The sequence below is a fragment of the Bufo gargarizans genome, chromosome 1, assembly GCF_014858855.1.
Source record: "Bufo gargarizans isolate SCDJY-AF-19 chromosome 1, ASM1485885v1, whole genome shotgun sequence".
Lineage (NCBI taxonomy): Eukaryota > Metazoa > Chordata > Amphibia > Anura > Bufonidae > Bufo > Bufo gargarizans.
Genome location: NC_058080.1, coordinates 583,432,448 through 583,454,758, shown reverse-complemented (window position 1 = coordinate 583,454,758; position 22,311 = coordinate 583,432,448). Strand labels below are relative to the sequence as shown.

The 22,311-nt window shown below is 41.8% G+C and overlaps 1 protein-coding gene across 6 annotated transcripts in view; it reads right to left on the bottom strand.

The window, feature by feature from the left end:
• WSCD2 (WSC domain containing 2) overlaps nucleotides 1-22,311 on the bottom strand; it is a 448,422-nt gene that overhangs the window by 136,494 nt on the left and 289,617 nt on the right. For all 6 annotated transcript variants that reach the window (XM_044275806.1, XM_044275805.1, XM_044275807.1 and 3 more), the window contains 2 exons: nucleotides 20,009-20,123; nucleotides 6,627-6,811 (listed from right to left, as the gene is read on the bottom strand). In XM_044275806.1, the coding sequence (XP_044131741.1) occupies nucleotides 6,627-6,811; nucleotides 20,009-20,123 (300 nt within the window). The remainder of the gene's footprint in view (nucleotides 1-6,626; nucleotides 6,812-20,008; nucleotides 20,124-22,311) is intronic.

Below are 22,311 nucleotides of genomic sequence, written 5' to 3'. Positions count from 1 at the left end.
CTGCTACATGAGGTGAGGTAAATGAAGGGTGAGGAAAAGCAATGTTGGGAGTTGAAGTTATTTAACTGGGACTGTATGTTAGGGCTGAAGGGAGGGAAGTTATTTACATAGGACAGTGGGGTCATGTTATTTACATGGGACTGAAAGTTGAGGGGGTGATGTTATTTACATGGGAATGCATGTTGGAGGTTGCTGGGGCAGGATGATGTTATTTACATGGGACTATATTTTGAAGGTGGCTGTGGAAGGCAGTGATATTATTTACATGGGACTGAATTTTGAGGAGTAATGCTATTTACATGGGGCTATATGTTGCAGCTGGGGAGGGGGTGATGTCATTTACGTGGGACTATATATTGGAGGGGGCAGGAGAGATGGCGTGATGTTATTTACATGGGACTGTATTTTGGAGGGGCTGTAGGTAGAGAGGGATGTTATTTACATGGGACTGTATATTGGAGGGGGCTGAAGAGATGGTGTGATGGTATTTACATGGGACTGTATGGGAGAGGGAGGGGCTGAGAAATTATAATTTCTGAGGACACTAAACGGAGGAATATAACTACAGGGGGCCCTAAAAGGGGGATTATTAATACTGGGAGCATTTCAGGGTAAGGATTATAACAGTAGGGGGCGATATAAATACTGGGGGCACTGTAGGGGCATTATAACAGTAGGGGACAATATAAATACTGGGGCACTTCAGGGTGAGCATTATAAAAGTAGGGGGCGATATAAATATGGGGGCACTGTGGGGTGCATTTTAAATCCAGGGGACATTAGGCGTTCTTATTACTACTGGGGGCTCAATAGGAGGGACTTATAGATCCGCCTTATTTCTACTAAGAGTACTATGGGGGGCCTTATTACTACTGAGGGGTCTGTAGAGAGCTTTATTACCACTGGGGGAACAATAGGGGGCCTTATTTCTACTGGGGGCTCTGTAAGGGCATTATTAATACTGGAGGGCTCTTCTACTAATGGAGACACTCTTGGCGAGCAGTATGACTGTTGGGGGCACTGTACGTGGCAGTATTACTAATTTGGGCATTTTAGAAGGGAATTACTATTGGTGGGACTATTACTATGGGGAAGATTTTTTTTTTTATAGTATTTATTTATTCACTTTGTAATTCAACATACATCAGCATCCCAACCGGGATGAAAGAAAACAAGAAAAAACATTGGACATTATTGGAGACCTCAAGTCCAAGTATCGCAGTAATCGACAAAGAGGGGATCTAAACAAAATTACATGCATGTCTTTTTATGGCAGTATCCCCCGAGACATATTGAGCAGTCTCTGGACGTCATTCACACCACATACACATACACATACACACCTGAGCTCCCCGTTGCCCCACCCAAGTCAATACTTAAACCGTGTTTTGTGCATGCAGCCAAACACCCAAAATCTTATCAAAGAGATCTGGAGTTCCTCTAGCAGTGTATGTTAGCTTATACATGTTGAGATCAGCATTTATGAGTTGTATCCACTTTTTAAGAGTAGGGGCCTTAGGTGGTTTCCAGTTTAGGAGAATAGTCTTTCTCCCATAAAACATTAATAAGCGGAGCAATCTTCTGCCATATTTAGTAGGGATTACGTCTACCACAAGTCCCAATAAGCATACCATAGGGAAATAAGTCCCAGGGAGCCCCAGCTCCGTATTAATGAAAGTGCATATCCGACCCCAGTACAGCTGCATAATGGGACACACCCATATCATATGGTACAAGGATCCTCTCAACTCCCCGCATCTCGAACATGAATGATCCGGTAGTCTACACATGTGAAACAGTCGCAGAGGGGTCAGATACACCCTGTGTATCCACTTAATCTGAATGAGCTAGTTTCGGGCACCAATTACCATGGTTCTCCATACAGAGTTCAACTCCTCCAGGTGAGACACCTCCAGGCCTGGAATATCCACAGACCAACGCGCAAACGATCGCCGGAGTAGAGAATCTTGCATTTTCATTATCTCCTCATAGAAAGAGCAAACTGGTTTATAGGGCTACGTTCGCCTAGCAATAGAATCGAGGGGCCCACATTTCAACTGTAGGGGCGAAGTTTTAAACTGCATCCGGCAGGCATGTTTCAAGTGGAGGTATCGCTAAAAACCCATACTGGGAAGTTGGTATTCTCTTTTGAGACTGTTGAAAGTACGGAAAGCACTGTTTTCATATAATTGAGTATGGTATCTTACCCCTTTCTGGGGCCAAAATTCAAAGTCAGGGAGATGGAGAAGCTCTTTAAGATGCTTATTTCTTCCACCTCCCCCAGTCGCCTCTCCACCTCTGCTGTTCTGTCTCGTATCTTATCAATGTCATGGCGTAGGCAAGTTAGATCTGCTTGAAGGTAGTCTATTTTAGCTGTAAGTGTGGACTGGCAATTCATAATTGCTGCCATTCTTTTACTCAGATCTATCTCCACTTGGTCAGGAGAACCACCCTCCCCTATCTCATCTGTTTGGCTCATGGCATCCACCAGCGCCTTAGGGGTAGGGGTAGTAGTAGAAGTGCCTGTCTTGTTGCCCATGTATTTGAGGCCTGGGGTAGTGGGTTGTAGGGGGGTCACACACCACGTTTCTTTGCACATCTTACTGTAGCTTTCCAAGGGTATCTCTCACCTCTTGCTTTTCCCCTTTCAATAAAAGATCTATGCAGCTGCTGAATACACTCCTCTCCACCTAGAAGGGGATCCAAGATGGTGGTGCCACGTGTCTAGCTCGGCCCCCAGTAGTGAAATTTCTCTACCCCTATCCAATTAGCCTCCTCACAGCCCCCCTCTGAAGCACCCCCTGCTCCGATGTCATGTGGAGCAGCGCAGCAGTTGTCAGGCGGTTTGCCGATCTTTCCCAGTGCAGTGTATGATTGTGGGACCGGCCTTCTCCCGCTGAGTATCTCCCCGCTCGTCCCGCCGTGGTGTCAAGCTGACCGGACTACAGGGGTTAGCGCAGAGTCACCAAAGGTTGGGTAGGTCCAAAGAGCCTCCCAGCGGCTCACCTCAGAGTCATGCAGTTCAGGAGGCGGCAGTCTCAAGGCCAGAGGCCACACCCGACCAGAGTCGGAGCGGAGGGCTGAGGAAAGCCCAAACAAGTCCCCCCGTCAGGTAACACTCCTTGGGGTCCAACGCAGCGGTCCTGGTAATAATGGTCACTAGATGGCCAGGATAAACTCAGGATACTGGAGGAGCTGATGTGCCGAGCGTCCTCACTCCATGACAGTTAGGTCACGCCCTACACTATGGGGAAGATTACCTGTATAGCACTTATTTTTCTTCAGGATAGTATTTGAGGGTACAGAAAAGTAAAGGAAGCTAAGATGTCTGTGTGTCACACTCTGCAGAGACGAGGCAGCTGAGAGAAGTTGTCCGGACTGAATGTAGAAGATGATGACAGAGAAGATTTACATCAGAGGAGACGTCACATGGGAGGCCCTAGATATGAGAGGTATGTGCTGCTGTATAGCTATATAGCAAGTACAGTAAAATACAAACCGGATTCCCAAAAAGTTGGGACACTAAACAAATTGTGAATAAAAACTGAATGCAATGATGTGGAGATGGCAAATGTCAATATTTTATTTGTAATAGAACGTAAATGACAGATCAAACGTTTAATCCAAGTAAATGTATCATTTTAAAGGAAAAATACGTTGATTAAAATTTTCACGGTGTCAACAAATCCCCAAAAAGTTGGGACAAGTAGCAATAAGAGGCTGGAAAAAGTAAATTTGAGCATAACGAAGAGCTGGAAGACCAATTAACACTAATTAGGTCAATTGGCAACATGATTGGGTATAAAAAGAGCTTCTCAGAGTGGCAGTGTCTCTCAGAAGCCAAGATGGGTAGAGGATCACCAATTCCCACAATGTTGCGCAGAAAGATAGTGGAGCAATATCAGAAAGGTGTTACCCAGCGAAAAATTGCAAAGACTTTGCATCTATCATCATCAACTGTGCATAACATCATCCGAAGATTCAGAGAATCTGGAACAATCTCTGTGCGTAAGGGTCAAGGCCGTAAAACCATACTGGATGCCCGTGATCTCCGGGCCCTTAAACGACACTGCACCACAAACAGGAATGCTACTGTAAAGGAAATCACAGAATGGGCTCAGGAATACTTTCAGAAACCATTGTCAGTGAACACAATCCACCATGCCATCCGCCGTTGCCAGCTGAAACTTTACAGTGCAAAGAAGAAGCCATTTCTAAGAAAGATCCACAAGCTCAGGCGTTTTCACTGGGCCAGGGATCATTTAAAATGGAGTGTGGCAAAATGGAAGACTGTTCTGTGGTCAGACGAGTCACGATTCGAGGTTCTTTTTGGAAATCTGGGACACCATGTCATCCGGACCAAAGAGGACAAGGACAACCCAAGTTGTTATCAACGCTCAGTTCAGAAGCCCGCATCTCTGATGGTATGGGGTTGCATGAGTGCGTGTGGCATGGGCAGCTTGCATGTCTGGAAAGGCACCATCAATGCAGAAAAATATATTCAGGTTCTAGAACAACATATGCTCCCATCCAGACGTCATCTCTTTCAGAGAAGACCCTGCATTTTTCAACAAGATAATGCCAGACCACATTCTGCATCAATCACAACATAATGGCCGCGTAGGAGAAAGATCTGGACTGCAGAAATGGCCAGTCTGCAGTCCACATCTTTCACCTATAGAGAACATTTGGCGCATCATAAAGAGGAAGGTGCCACAAAGAAGGCCCAAGACGATTGAACAGTTTGTTCCGTGATTTATGTTCTATTCTGAATAAAATATTAGAAGTTGGCACCTCCACATCATTGCATTCAGTTTTTATTCACGATTTGTATAGTGTCCCAACTTTTTTGGAATCCGGTTTGTATATTCAGGACTAGTGTTTGCGGGGGTGGGGGTCAGTTGGTCAACTTAGAGAACTGGGCAGTATGCATTGGGGCCTGGGCCCCAGATCTTTTGAGACCCTAGCAACACCCCTGTATTCAATCTTATCTTCCACTGACACATATAGCAAACTTTAACCTACACACCAAGGGTCTTTGTTGGAGGCAATGTGAGGAGGAAAGGGAATTGTTCTACATGTTCTGAGGTTGTAGAATAATTAAGTATTTTTGAGGTGAGGCTACTATTTTGATTTAGCAAAGGAATCAATCAAGAGATAATGTTGAAACGAGAACTTGCCATTTTAAGTTTAAGGATCGAGCAGATCCCAAGAGAAAGGCGTTGGATTGTCTCCCGTGTATTGGAATAAATATTGTATGTGGCCTGTTTTGTTCAGAATGGCAAACTATATTTTGAATGTGGCATTTTTTGCATATAAATAGAAGGTTTTCATTTTTTAATCACCGTATAATAAGGGGCTTTACCTAAGATAACAAATATTCTTTCGTTCTTGACACATGGATAAATTTCTACATATTACAATAAGCTACCGAATAACAAACTCAGCGACCCTATAAACTAATATGTGAGAAATTCATAATCCATAATCCAATAAATATTAAGTCATCATATTCTAAATACTAAACTTGAGCAACAAGTGTCACGTACTATTTAAAGTATAGTTGACATAGTTATTAGTTTGCATAGTTTTAATATATATACAGGAAGGTCTTTGCACAAAAAATATTAGGAAACTTTTTCATGTTTCTTAAACTTACATTTTTTAATAAATTAATATACATCAATTTTAGCAGCAAAGCATAAATGATAACAATTGGAGGATCATAACGATGCTCATTGGTAGATGTATGGATTTAGAAAATTCACTATATTAAATATGCAAAATGTACATCTCTAAAGCCATTCAGTAACTGTGGGAATCTTAAAGTGCATCTGTCAGCAGACTTTTACTGGCTGACCTGTTGTATACGTGCTTGGCAGCTGACGACATCTGTGTTAGTCTCATGTTCATATGTGCCGGTGTAGCGTTATACTACCCTACCTCGTGAGATTTCCCTACCTCCTGACTTCCTGTTGCACTGCTAATGACGTGAGGAGGCGTTCCTGAGTTTTGACGATCTGCACATGCGCAAATCGACAGTTTATGGAAAATCTCAGCGGAGTTCAGCTTTACACCTGGACACTGCACATGCACAGGAGAGCCTCAGTAGTGAAATATCACGGCCAAATGCGCAAGCGCAGCTAACTCCGGCCAGCGCATGCGCAGTGTCTCGGTGTGAAGCTGAACTCCGCTGAGATTTTCCATAAACTGTCGGTTTGCGCATGCACAGATCGTCAAAACTCAGGAACGCCTCCTCACGTCATTAGCAGTGCGACGGGAAGTCAGGAGGTAGGGAAATCTCACGAAGTAGGGTAATGTAACGCTACACCGGCATTGCTGAGGAAAATTATTTAATACATTCAAATGAGGAGCAATGGGGGTGTTGTCGTTACACCTAGAGGCTGTGCTCTCTCTGCAACAGCCATGCCCTCTGCAATTTGACATCATTTTCAGCAATGTGGGCACATATGAACATGGGACCAATACAGATGTTAAGCTGCCAAATGCACATGTAACAGGTCAGCCACTTTCATAGGTACAAATCTGCTGCCCTTTAAAAATAGCATATTTTAACGGGAGACTAAAAATAAAATAAAAAATAATGCAATGGACACAATACTCACACCTCCTTGCAGACTCCTGTGTGAGCTCCAGTCTGTAGATGGACAAACGATTTACTCCACCACACATGTTGCTTTTTTCTCCCTTGCATTCCATGTTACATTCCGACTCACTGACGTTTAAGGCTTTAATTTTGTGACCACAGTAACATTCAGCACCAAATTCAAGCCCAGCATACATGTAACCCCTGCAGTGAAACAATGGGAATAGGAATAAACAATAGAAGACAACATTTGCAAACCACAATTATGGTGGCCATTATTATATTACAGTATCATAAATCCAAAACCAAGGTGAACAACAGCTTTGTTCACACATGCTTCAGTATGCAGAAAGTGAAATAAATCAGTGTTTGTAAGCATGTCCTTTACCCTTGGTTAAATCTGTGAGCCACAGTGAATTGGTTAAAGGCTGACTCACATGGCCGTGGTCGGAAGCTCGTGTTGCCCGTGTTTCCCAGACTCTCCAGACCTGAACTAACTGCATCATATTATTTTATGATTCAGTCAGTTTCTATCTGATAGCGGGTGTAAAGAGATGATGTGACCTGTTGATGATATGAATTTTTAGACCCACAATCAGATAGGAATGTCCTGTATCATAAAACACTATGATGCAGTCAGTTTGGGTCTAGGGAGCTGCAATCAGTTGGGGAGATGCAGCCCAACACACAGATCGTGTTCCCCGGACTGAAAACTAGTTCCTAGCAGTGGTTCCTAACAGCATGACCCAGATGATTAGCAAGTCTCTGGGGAACCCATCATCTAGATTAGAAAGTCAAAAAAGGAAGACCCTCTTTAACCCCTTGAGGACTCTGTGATTTTCCTTTTTTGCGTTTTTGTTTTTCACTCCCCGCCGTCCCATAGTCCTAACTTTTTTTTATTTTTTATTTACATAGCCTTATAAGGGCTAATTATTTGCGGGACAAGTCGTACTGTCTAATGGCAATCTTATACTGTTGCACACCATGTAGTGGGAAGCAAAAAAAAAAAAGTGGAGTTGGGAAAAAACACAATTTTGATACAGATTTTTATTTTAATTTTTATACACTGTACACTATGCGGTAAAATTGACCCGTTATTTTCATTCTCCAGATTGGTACGGTTACAACGATACCACACAATTTTTCTTGCGTTTTAATACTGAATTTTTTTTCAACCTTTGAGGAAAAATAATTATTATTACCATATTCTGACCGCTATAACTTTTTTGTAGTTATGTGTATGGGGCTGTGTGAGGGCAAATTTTTTGCGGGACAATCTGTACTTTTCAATGATACTAATTTAAAGTGTGTGCAACTTTTTGATCACTTTTTAGTTAAAAAAAATGATTGGGTACTGAGGAAAATAAACTGTCAGATGAAATGTTAAATGTAAAAATAAATTCCCCATTAAAAGTGTCCTGTCTGAACCAGGAAGAAGTACAACAGCTACTTAAACAGATTAAAATAGACAAATCGCCAGGACCGGATGGCACACACCCCCGTATCCTAAGGAAATTAAGTAATGTCATAGCCAGACCCTTATTTCTGATATTTGCGGACTCTATACTGACAGGGAATGTCCCACAGGATTGGCGCATAGCAAATGTGGTGCCAATATTCAAAAAGGGTCCAAAAACAGAGCCTGGAAACTATAGGCCGGTAAGTTTAACATCTGTCACGGGTAAACTGTTTGAAGTTTTTCTAAGAGATGCTATCTTAGAGCATCTCAATGGAAATAGGCAAATAACGCCATATCAGCATTGCTTCATAAGGGATCGGTCATGCCAAACTAATCAGTTTCTATGAGTAGGTAAGTTCTAGACTTGACAGCGGCGAATCAATGGATGTCATATAACTGGACTTCTCCAAAGCATTTGACACTGTACCATATAAAAGGTTAGTATATAAAATGAGAATGCTCGGACTGGGAGAAAACGTCTGTATGTGGGTAAGTAACTGGCTCAATGATAGAAAACAGAGGGTGGTTATTAACGGTACACACTCAGATTGGGTCACTGTCACTAGTGGGGTACCTCAGGGGTCAGTATTTGGCCCTATTCTCTTCAATACATTTATTAATGATTTTGTAGAAGGCTTGCATAGTAAAATATCAATTTTCGCAGATGACACTAAACTGTGTAAGTAATTAATTAACACTGAAGAGGACAGTATACTACTGCAGAGGGATCTGGATAGATTGGAGGCTTGGGCAGATAAGTGGCAGATGAGGTTTAACACTGACAAATGTAAAGTTATGCACATGGGAAAGAATAATGCAAGTCACCCGTACATACTAAATGGTAAAACACTCGGTAACACTGACATGGAAAAGGATCTAGGAAATTTTATAAACAGCAAACTAAGCTGCAAAAACCAGTGTCAGGCAGCTGCTGTCAAGGCCAATAAGATAATGGGTTGCATCAAAAGGGCATAGATGCCCGTGATAAGAACATAGTCCTACCACTTTACAAATCGCTAGTCAGACCACACTGTACAGTGTACAGTTCTGGGCTCCTGTGAACAAAGCAGACATAGCAGAGCTGGAGAGAGTCCAGAGGAGGGCAACTAAAGTAATAACTGAAATGGAGCAACTACAGTACCCTGAATGATTATCAAAATTAGGGTTATTCACTTTAGAAAAAAGAAGACAGAGGGGAGATCTAATTACTATGTATAAATATATCAGCGGTCAATACAGAGATCTATCCCATCATCTATTTATCCCCAGGACTGTGACTGTGATGAGGGGACATCCTCTGCGTCTGGACGAAAGAAGGTTTGTACACAAACATAGAAGAGGATTCTTTACGGTAAGAGCAGTGAGACTATGGAACTCTCTGCCTGAGGAGGTGGTGATAGTGAGTACAATAAAGGAATTCAAGAGGGGCCTGGATGTATTTCTGGAGCGTAATAATATTACAAGCTATAGCTATTAGAGAGGGGTCGATGATCCAGGGAGTTATTCTGATTGCCTGATTGGAGTCTTTTTTTTTGCCTTCCTCTGGATCAACTTGCAGGATGACAGGCCGAACTGGATGGACAGATATCTTTTTTCGGCCTTATATACTATGTTACTATGTTACTTGAAGTGACAAAAAATGGCGAATTGGCTGTTTGTATTTCTTTTCCCATTACGCTATTTGGCGTATACCATTAATATTGTTATATTTAAATTTTATGGGCATTTTCCCACTCGGCAATGCCCATGATGTTTACTTTTTTTTATTGGTTAAGTAATTTTTATTAAGTGGCGTGAGTTGAACTTTTATATTTTTTTATTTTTATTTGTAAAAAAATTTAACTTTTTTTTAAGTCACATTGGGTGACAATAACTGGCAATCATTAGATTGCCCATTGTGTTTATTAATGGCTATATAGTCATCATTGAACACTTCATTTGCAATATAACAATACAATGCTCCATCTAGTGGCCTGTATTGGTATATTCCTGAAATAGACTACAAAGCCTGCTTGAGGCTTCGGGCTATTTCAGCAATGTAACAGGTTCCCCCATCTCAGCCGGGGAATGCTGTTACCAGAGCAAAAGTGTGCGGCTTCCGCTCCCGGCCTGCTCTAATGCCGTGGTCACATTTGACTATGGCATCTGAAGGGGAAAATGTATGCGATCAGCCTTATAGCTGATTGCATACATCTGCTGTGGGTCTCTGATATTTAAAATAGCATAAACCCGGCAGCTATGGTGCCCACTGTATGTGCAAGCGGGTGCCATGTTTAAAGACCGGACTTCCGTCGTACATGTACGGCGGAGGTCCTGAAGGGGTTAAAGGGAATTAAATCACAATTTTTTGCCCCTCATTCCCCCCCTGTCAGCCCTCAAAGCTGCACTAAAATACACAGTTCGGACTGCTGTGCACTACTAACATAATTAAGAGGACTCATGTGTGCATGCACAGCAGTCCTTACTGTTTTAGTGCTGCTTTGAGAGTAGTGTTGAGCGGGAATATTCGAATAGCAAATTTTTATCTCGAATATCACAACTTTGAGAATTTGCGAATATTTTGAATATAGTGCTATATATTCGTTATAGTGAATATTCGTCATTTTTTCCCATCTTAACACATGATTCCTTCCTGCTTCTTGCTTGTGGGCAATGAATTATTGGCCCACAAGCAATATAAGCGAGGGAGGAATCATGACTTTAGATGGGAAAAATGACGAATATTCTAAAAAACGAATATATAGCACTATATCGCATACACTCACCTAAAGAATTATTAGGAACACCATACTAATACGATGTTGGACCCCCTTTTGCCTTCAGAACTGCCTTAATTCTACGTGGCATTGATTCAGCAAGGTGCTGATAGCATTCTTTAGAAATGTTGGCCCATATTGATAGGATAGCATCTTGCAGTTGATGGAGATTTGAGGGATGCACATCCAGGGCACGAAGCTCCCGTTCCACCACATCCCAAAGATGGTCTATTGGGTTGAGATCTGGTGACTGTGGGGGCCATTTTAGTATAGTGAACTCATTGTCATGTTCAAGAAACCAATTTGAAATGATTTGAGCTTTGTGACATGGTGCATAATTCTGCTGGAAGTAGCCATCAGAGGATGGGTACATGGTGGTCATGAAGGGATGGACATGGTCAGAAACAATGCTCAGGTAGCCGGTGGCATTAAAACAATGGCCAATTGGCACTAAGGGGCCTAAAGTGTGCCCAGAAAACATCCCCCACACCATTACACCACCACCACCAGCCTGCACAGTGGTAACAAGGCATGATAGATACATGTTCTCATTCTGTTTACGCCAAATTCGGACTCTACCATTTGAATGTCTCAACAGAAATCGAGACTCATCAGACCAGGCAACATTTTTCCAGTCTTCAACAGTCCAATTTTGGCGAGCTCGTGCAAATTGTAGCCTCTTTTTCCTATTTGTAGTGGAGATGAGTGGTACCCGGTGGGGTCTTCTGCTGTTGTAGCCCACCTTTCTTTCCCATTCTGACATTCAGTTTGGAGTTCAGGAGATTGTCTTGACCAGGACCAAAACCCTACATGCATTGAAGCAACTGCCATGTGATTGGTTGACTAGATAATCGCATTATTGAGAAATAGAACAGGTGTTCCTAATAATTCTTTAGGTGAGTGTATATTAGTTTTTTAGAATATTCATCATTTTTTTTTCAATCTGTACAGTTGTTCTACTTCAGCATACTCCTCCCCGACAAGCGTCCCCGTCACCATCGGAACGCCTGGGGGTTAGAATATACCATCGGATCTGAGTTTTCACAATCTCACTGAGATCCTCTGCCGCAAGTGTTGAAGTACCCTTATGGAAGCGCCTTTGCTGATCCCTGCCGGATCCAGCAAAAATGCTAGTGTAAAAGTAGCCTTACAGTTCATTCACAGAGTTATGGTTTTGGTAGATTAACAATTTGTAGAATACTGTATTTTGATTCTAAGTTTATGCACATATCTGAATCTCTTGATAAAATAAGAATAAAGAGGGTGTTTGTGCAGGTTTCCAGAAACAAGACAATTACACAGTATGTGCTACAGTGAAAATCCATCACCGTAAGCCTGAAATACAGTACGGAAATGACAATTCTCTCTGGTCATATATACGCTTCTATTTCTGTATACTTATGTCTTTGTTCTGGGTCAAATTTATAGTCCCTGATGCTTTTGGCCAATTCATTGCCAGCTGATATGTATGCTAGCACAAATTCATCTGTGACAATTCCCTATGCAATAATTAGAAGAAACAATTGCGACCTACTATATATTTAAGTCAGGTGGTCTGGTGCAGTGGGATTCAATGATTGTGTTATTTTTTTCCTATATTTTAATTGACACCATTGACAGATGCACATTAAGAAAAGATCACATATGGTGTCTTTTTCTTTAGAGCTTTTATTATTGTAGATAATACACTACTGAGTACAGATACAATTGTAATTATTAATGTGAAAGCTAAGAAGTCCTCATTTACATGTCAATGCCTGTAACAATGTCCGTGACAAGGCGGTCAATGTTTGATCCATGAAGATATTCATAAAGGATCCGTTGTTGCTTCATGTGTCAATTTTTTTTTGTCCTTGCAGTGAGCTCCTAAGGATTCAAAGCAGAGAATGGGAGGTGTTGAGGTGTTGTGTAACAGTGTACTCCCCCATTGCTCCCTGGGGTTTGGGGCAGTGAAAATGCAGTTTGAAGAATCAGGCCAGAAGTGAAAATATAATATTTTTTTACTCAGTAGAGAATATAACTTGCGGTACATCCAGTAGTACTAAATTCAAATTGTAGTTTCTGGCACCAGTTGAGGAGGCATGGTGGCAGGTTGGATAGCTATTAGAGTTGAGCGAACGCGAACTGCAGAGTGTTATGAGTTCGGGTTTGGGTTCAGTGTTCGGGTGATTTTATTATTTCCCATTATAACATGGTTATAATGGAAAATAATAGAATTTTCAAGACAGAATGCTAAATAAAATGGCCATTGAGGGGTTAAAAATAATTAAAAAAAAAACTCACCTCATCAACTTGGTCGCGCAGCCGGTATCCTCTTCTTTCTGCAGGACCTGCAAAAGGACCTGCATTTACATCACAGCGATCACCACGTGGTGAGCGTGGTGACGTCATCGCAGGTCCTGCTGAATGAAGATAGAAGGACCTGCGGTGAATAATGGCTGCACGATCAAGTGGATGAGGCGAGTTTTTTTTTATTATTTTTAACCCCTCAATGGCCATTTTATTTAGCATTCTGTCTTAAGAATGCTATTATTTTCCGTTATAACCATGTTATAACGGAAAATAATAAAGTGAAGTTCGGGTTCCCATTAACTTTAATGGGGTCCGGGTTTGGGGTTTAAGTTCGGGTCCCGAACCCGAACTTTGACTTGAAGTTCTGCCGAACCCGGCGAACTCGAACTTTCACGGGTTTACTCATCCCTAATAACTATATATTAGCACTTGTTGGTATAGTTTTCCACTGTAAGTTTGAGGCTTGAGCTTTATCTGGCTTAGTGGTAGTTTAGTTGATGGGTGTCTGAGAATTAGTGCCTCACCTTGCAGCAGTGCTTGTAACACTCTATTTTGGTGCTCACTCTGCTGTCTTGTTATATAGATGCTTTCTTAAAGCTGAATGTTATAGGTTTCTCTGAAAAATCATATATTGTTCCCAGGAGTAGGAGCTCAAGCCACTGATTCCTCTCCCCTCTGTATCTACAAAAAAAAACTCCCTCTCCTGGCATGGAGTAGGGCCAGCCCACTCCTAATTAGAGGGGAGGAACAGGCTAGTAAGCCCTGTTCCTTACTAATCATACCTTCTCCTGCTGGTAGATATGCCCAACAAATACATAAAATAACCAAAAATAACTTTTTGCCATGGCAGATGCCCTTAGGTCTGGGGTACTGCATTTACTGTGCCCTCAGTGTTCCATGTGCACTGCTGAGCTGAAAACAAATTCCCAGAGAATTTCCTACTAACGGTCAGTGTAAATCCATGATAGAACACTAATGGCATCTGTGTTCTGTCAGTGGTTTTAACAAGCCTATAACTTTTGTGTTTGGGCTTTATCACCAACCAAAGTAGTGCAAGTCTCTGTTGATTTTCCACTGACCCACAGTCAGAGGAAAAACACACAAAAATCTATGGATCAGGGGCATAGGTAGAACTGACTGGGCTCCACTGTAAAAAAAAATGTATGCCAACCCCCTTCTCCCCCCCCCCCCCCACACACACTTCTTCACAACCCCCTCCTCCCATGCTAACCCGACTCATGTGGCTATTTTGTGACTTTAAAAAAATCTTTAGCATCAGTTTTGATGAGGGCCGCAGTGGTGTGTGGCATGTGACCCAGTGAGATACTACATGCTACATCACTGCTGCAGCCAGTCATTGGCTGCAGTGGTCACATGCCCCGGGACCTACAGACAGATCAGTAAAACCTCTGCCCACTCCTTCCTCTGTCAGCCTTCTGTACTATAGCATGTAGTACAGGGCAGCCTCCCCTCTCTGACCATTATTCCACCATTTACTAGTGCTTACTTTGGCACACTTACAAATGCACACATGCGATGCCAGGACAATAACAATACATTGGTAAGTGCCGTGTATTCACTTTCTCTACATGACAAATGCCATATGAAATTCATTATCATCAAGTACTGAAAATACATGTAAAAGGCAGAATGGAGCTGACAGACACCCTTTAAGGGGAAACCTAGTTCTGCAACTTATTTTTCTCTCCATAGAGGTATGACGTATTGCTTGTACTGTAGTTTCTCTTTAGCCTCTGATCTTACATTAAAGATGCTGTGCCACCACCCTTAAATGTTATTTTAATATAATTCACCAGGAAAAGCTAGTTACTTTTGCAATTTACTTTCTATTACAAAATTGCTCCAGCTGTGAGATATTCTCTTTATTTCATTTTAACAATAACCTCTGCTTTTCACTCTCTATAGTAATGTACAAGACCATCTACTAAGGTGGTCGCACATGCTCAGTTGCACCCTTCAACTGCCACCACTCAATTTTTAAAGCTGTGACAGTTACAGTGAGAAAGCTGCTTTAGAAAGCACACACTGCCAGCTTGAAGAGAACCTAGCAGAACAACTGGACGAATTGAATGGTGTGAGCTCTGAATCCATGTGAGGTACAGCGCTTGTTCCAGCTTGCTTTGTTTGACATATACTGTCATATACTATATGATATCTGATTTTCATAACCCCTTTAAGGCTCCTTTCACACAGGGTTGAGATCTATCAATTATGTCAGTATGTCACTATGAGTCCATTATACACAGTACTCTTTAATTCCTTGTCATTTCATCAAATAGTTCATTGTAGCTTACAAGAATGCTTCACATTTGTATCCTCCTGCATGACAAAATCTGCATCAGTAAAAGTGCTGGTGAGAGGAGATAACATGGCATTGTAACATTTCTGCTCTCTATGTTAATTTCCCATCTTATCTGGACCAGATCAGTCCGATACTATTTGATTTCTTTGATCCACTATGCTTTGCAGACATCATCAAGCATGCTGAAGGTCTCACATATGTTCTATTTGATTCAAACACTTAAAGAGTCATGTATACATAATGCTGATACTGCCTATTTGGTATATGGTAAAGGTGATATTTTTTTTTTCCATATGTGTGCACATGATGAGTATATTATACACTATACTTTTCACCAGTTTTCCCTGAGCTGGCTCCAATTGTCAGTTTTTCTGAGCTGCAGAGTGGGTGGAGAGTAGCCGCTATCATGTCTCCCATAAACAGCACACACATAGGACATTCTGCTCTCGTCTCTATCTCCTATAAACACAAGCAGTAACAGCATGTTGGACATTGCACAGCAGTAATGAGTATTGTAGCTGTGAATCCAACACTGGGGTGAGATATTACACTTACTGGAGCATTTAACAGCATCTCTGTATGTGTCTCTCTGTCTCGTTCTCACTCTGCAGCTGCCAATCCCCATCCCATCTCCAAATATCTATATGGGCAGCATATAACCTGACCCCTCTGTGAGCTGATAAAATCCATCTCATGTATCAAGATAGATTGTAGCAGTAAACTGAGAATAAATCATCAGTGCAGGAAGATGGGGGTAGGGAATAAGTGGCTCATATGTGGAAAAAGACATTTTTATGGACATGGAATAGCTTAAAATAATCATCATGTCACTATAGGCTGATGCATGAGTTCAACAATGTGCGTTCTATAACAATAACCTATGGAAACTTGAGTGTTAAATGGCATTTTAACTTTTATTTTATAGTTAGCAAATTCTAGAATTCGTGATCTCCAGTCATTATTTTCTTGATTGCAAAAATTGGCAATGTAATATGCCATGGCTCACTTTTGCTACATTTTTGAAGCTGCTAGAAGGTTCCTGAGACTGGAGAAAATGGTTGGAAGCAACTTTCGTGACTGTGAGGAAGAACTCCTGATCACTGTAAGTAATTTTACACTACAGCACTGTTTTTGATTACATTTCACATGCATGGCAGAACAATAGCTTTATATGCAGATAGAGTGCTCCAATATATTTGCGATTGTGCAAATCAGCACTAATGATGCGCATATTTTTTAGCGCAATACATGCAACTTCACATTTTATTCCTATCACATTACCAATCCCCATCACAGCACAGTAATTCCTATCACACTACCTAACACCCTGCACTGGAACCTATCAGCTACACTATATCACTATCTAAGCTACACTGACTATCTACCACTAACTATCTGTATTATATATACGAGCTATCTAACTATCTAATGTAATTGAATAAGGATCCAGATGACACAGCAACGAACAGAGCACAGTAATGACACTGTTCTCTCTCTCAGAACTGCAAAAAAACTGCAGAAAATGGCTGCTGGGAGTTTCTTATATAGTAAAGGGGTAGGCAACTTTCCTATTGGTTGCTAAGGATGTTGCTAAGCTCAGGCAAAGATATTGCAGCCTTCTCATTGGCCCACAACCAAGAAGGGAGGTTACTGATGAAAAGAAATCTAGAATATGTTCAATTACGAAGATATAGCACTATATTCTATATCTTTGCAAATTCTCGAAGCGCCAATATTCGCAATAAAAATTCCCGATTTGAATATTTGTGATCAACAACACTACTAGCATGTTTAAATTATTTAAAGAGCAGTTCACACTGCACATTTCACAAAAATTATTCTTTGGCTCGTTAGAAAGTGTCACAGGCAGTTTGACTTTGGGCGAGGCCTGAACGTGTTATCCAGGCAGTGCCTTGGTTTTCTCCCTACACAAAGATCTGGACTTCGCTGCAGGAGAGCCACCAAATCCGTGAAACAGCCCAAAGGCCAAGACAGGCCCCACAGGGTCAGTATGGTAAACAGGCACAAGTCAGGTTAGGTAGCGGAGAGTCATAATCCGGGAATCGGGTAGAGGTTGGCATACAGTTAGACATGCAGATTGTAGCACCTTTGTAGGATCTAGCAAGCTAGTGAAACCTATTGCTCAGGCACATATGGAGTTGATTAGCATATTTGTCAAACAGCTGCACACAGAGCTAGAAATAATTAACCCTTGCTGTACTTCTGGGTGATTTGAGTTTCAGTTACTAATAACTCTGATACACACACAGGAAACTGGCATTCGGGACTGCTGCACCAGGGATGGAAATGCGACACACAGAGTGAATGGAATGGCATCTGTGCCTACCCAGGACAGCCAGGCAGCAGCAGCCATGATCTACCATTGTAACAAAAAAGCACATGGTGTAAATTCCAATGACAGTAATCTTATTGCTAGTGAGTGTAGTTGTGAGTTATCCTCTCCTTGGTCCTCAACTGTGTCATATGACTAATACTCTTTAACTAGCACAGCATCTTATGTGTGGAAAGGAAGAAACTTTCTCCATTCATTTGAGACTCACATTGTGGTTCCCATGTCCAGACATAAAACACTATGGGGGTCATTTACAATCAGAAATACACCTATATTAGGTATATTTCTGGCGGAGACTGTGGCACAAATGTTATTTGCGACGCAATCTGCAACTTTTTTCCGCTCACGCCAGGTCTAAAAAAGTGGGTGTGGCCTGGGCAGGGAAAGGGATGGGCCAGCAGGCACGTCTCATTCATCATTTTCTATACTTGTTTTAGGCGTAGAACATGGTCTAAATGTAAGACAGCAAGGAAGCCGGCTTACATTTAGACCGAGTCTGGATATGCTGAAGTTATGTAGAGGCTGGCGCCTGTACATAACTTCGACGGATCCACCGCCAGCGCAGAGGCTTATGAAGACCGGCGTCTAAAAATTCAGCATTCTGAGTGCTTGAGAACACTCCTGTATATTTATATTTTATTACCAATTTTTTTTCCAGATTGTTTCTACTTGGCCTTGTACCTAGGATCTGCTGTACCCCTACTAGTTATCAGTATTTACAAGATTTTCTCTGATTACAAACCTGAATAGTATTCTTCCCATAAACAATGCTGGTATCTACAGACATCTATATATATACCAGTGCATTGCATGGGCTTTTTTTTTTTTTTTAGAGGATAACAGCAAAAGTATAATTTATTTTGTAATTTCAAAGAATGTAATGTTGCAAAGTAAAGAAAATAAAAAAATCCACTGTTTTATGTGTGTGTATAAAATATATATATATATAAATATACACACTCTAAAATAATTACGATAAAGTGCTCAAAGCAACACACAAATAGGTGTTTCGAAGCAACAAATCTCCTATGTCAACTTCTCACTCCTCTACAGTATAGACAAGAGGGAATTAGGGTAATTGGATTTCAACAACAGTTAAGTGTTCATTGAATCTACAGTATGACTAATGTAAAACCTTATGGGAGTCAGAATGGCCAATAGCTATGTATCCTATAACTACAAATTTCCCCAAGTAATTCCCCACAAGGCCCTGACACAGCTAAGCTATCCATACAAAAATAGAGCAGTTTTCCAGGGCCGGCTATCTATTTATGCTCTCAGGGGAAAAAAACATGTCTATTAAACTGCTGCTGATTTCCAGTGTCCTGTCCAAAACGTACAGTAATTCCTATTTTTTTAAACATTTTTATTACTTCCTCATCATTTTAATATTCAGTATACAACTTTTTCTCCATTATTTGAATTGAATCTGTCACCACATACCTGCATCTAAATCCAAATGACTTTGTAGATGTGCGCTTGGCAGCTGAAAACAGTGCAGTTTGCCCCATCTTGATTGTTGGGCCCATTCCCAAGATATTTGCATCTTTATTTTATGGGCCCCTTGGTGCAACTAGGGTGTTATTTTTGCACCTGGTTGCACCCATAGCTCAACATACTTTCCCTGCTGGCCAGGCCTCCCCCTTCCCTGCTGCCAGACAGAGTGCAGTAGTCATGCCTGGCCCTAAACTCTTTGCCTCTGCAATTGGCGCATGCACGGTTCAAGCTCGTAGCTTGTCCAGCCTGCTTCAGGCCTGTACTGCGCATGCACCAATCGTAAAGGTATGATAGTTTAATGCCAGGCATAATTACGCCTATGCTGCTCTGTCTCTCAAAGTAAGGGGTGAGGCCAGCAGGGAAAGTGACCTAAGCTTCAGGTGCAACAAGGTGCACCAGCGACGCCCCTGTTGCACCAACATAAAATAAACATGCAAATATCTCAGGAATGTGTCTAAGAGTTTAAAATTGGGCACGGTGTGCTGGATGCAACTGCCAAGCGCACATCTACAAAGTCATTTGGATTTATATGCAGGTATGTGGTGACAGATTCCCTATAAGTCTTATGGAGGATTCCACTTAGCATAAATGCTGCTTAAATCTTACAGTTCAACACGGGGAATTAAATCATAAAATAGGGATCAGGTTTTGGCAAGAGAAAAGAATTTGTTGATGTGCACAAACTAATAAAGCTCTATTCGTTCAGCAATCTCCACCCTACCGTTCAGCACAGTTGTCCTGGCAACGGAACACTGTCATCTTTTTGTAGTCAAAAAAGGACACTCCACGGAGCGCTCTCTGCCGCGTGTCATCCATATAGCATCCAATATACTTTGCTGCAAAAAAAAAAACAACAGAAACACGACATGTTAAATCCAGTCTGCAAGAGGAACTCACGCGGTACATTGTTAGAAACCTCCATGTGAATATTGATCTCTGAAAATTGCTTTGTATAATATTTCTGAAGATCTTGTATTATATTGTACTGTAGGTTATTCATCTAGCCGTACGACTGAATATGCCAACAGTGATATGGGAAGCTGTTACTGTACAATTAACCACTTGCACGCTAAGTTGCCAGAAATTGGCCCTTTCTATATGTTTTGCTTGTGTTGTCCTTTTCTGAATACAAATTGCAACTGACAACACATGAGTAATGATGAGTGAAGTATTGCAAAACTCGATTTGGCTGCTTCGCCTAATTTTATAGAAAAAATTTGCTTTGTGATTAATTACTCACCCGTTCTGTAAAGTTTAGACCCTTACTCTTACATTATAGTAAATCACAGCAATGTAAAAATCTTAAAGATTAGGTCCACCATTGCAAATAAATATAAGTCATCTAAGGCTACTTTCACACTAGCATTCAGGTGTCCGCGAACGCTTCCGTCCAGCCCTAATGCATTCTCAGTGGACGCGGATCCGCAAGGAATGCATCAGTCTGGCAGCGTTCAGCCTCCGCTCCGCTCAGCAGGCGGACACCTGAACGCTGCTTGCCTCCGCCTGGCCGTGCGGAGGCAAGCGGATCCGTCCAGACTTACAATGTAAGTCAATGGGGACAGATCCATTTGAAGATGACACAATATGGCTCAATCTTCAAACGGATCCGTCCCCCATTGACTTTCAATGTAAAGTCTGGACGGATCCGTTCAGGCTACTTTCACACTTTCTCAATGCAGACGGATCCGTTCTGAACGGAGCGACCATCTGCATTATATGAGCGGATCCGTCTCAGACGGATCCGCTCTGAACGCAAGTGTGAAAGTAGCCTTAAAGGGGTTGTCTGAGTGTTTACTACTGATCTAGTACTTATCTACAAAATAGGTTATCAGTATCTGATCAGTTGGGGTCTGACTCTCTGCACCCCTGCCGTTCATGAGCGCCACTGCCTCTTCCAAGGCCAGTGACATCACGTTCATCGGTCACATGGCCTAGCCGCAGCTCACTCCTGTTCAAGTGAATGGGCCTGAGCTGTAATACCAAGCACAACCACTATATGGTGGACAGCTCTGTGCTTGGTAAGGTTCGAGGATCGACGGGGGATCAAACACTGACCAGAGGATAGGTCATTAGTATTTAACACAAAGAAAATCCCTTTAATTAAATATTGTAAATATAAAATTTTAATACTTTTGTCCTATTTTGTGTTCTATATAGACTTGTGCTCTGTGTGTCTCCATGGTTACTCAATACAAACAAAACCCCTGTAGTCTGATTCTGTATTAATACAAAATCCATTGAATTAATGCACTGTGTTTCACACATTAATAAATTCCCCTCCCCCTAAGTTTTATCAGAAAGCACTGGTGCCTTTAATTTCTGCAACACTTATTATCAGATTGTCAATAAGGCTGGGGCTTCATGGCGGCAGCCAAATCAAAGCTTCAAAAATAGTTGTGCAACAGTAAGTAATAGAGAAGTCCCAAAATATTTTTGGTTGCACAATTTTCTATGACCTGCTGATGCAGTGACCCACTAAGCCACTGCTAGGGGTTGGAACATAACTATCTTAAGAGAATGGATGTTATATGCTGTTTATTCGGACTGTAAGCTTTTCGGATTCCGTCTTCTAGAAGGGAGGCAGAGCTTGAGCCTCTGGGCTTCTCCTCTACCTGGTTTGTGTAGTCAGAGGCAGTTGTGTGTTTCTGCCTGACCCCACTACTCGGCATTGTAGATTCTGAACACTCTAGCTTCTTTGTCTCTCAGAAGTCTCAGAGATGGTGTTTCTCCAGAACGGAAGGTGTTTGTCTGCAGACCATTTACACACGCCTGTCCTCTCCCTCTGCCAGTAGACTTCTCTGGGGGTGGATCCTGCTACGAACATCAACACTACTACCACCCCTATTTTAGAGCGGCAGTTTGAAAACACAGGCAAATGGTAGAAATGTCACAGGCAAGTCACAGTCACACGCTAATTGCATTGTGCTCTATGATGACAAGGTCAGGTGTGACATATGACTTGTGACCAAAAATCCAACCCTGTTGCATTTTTTGCAACTGTCCCAGTTGCATCATGTCTTGTGT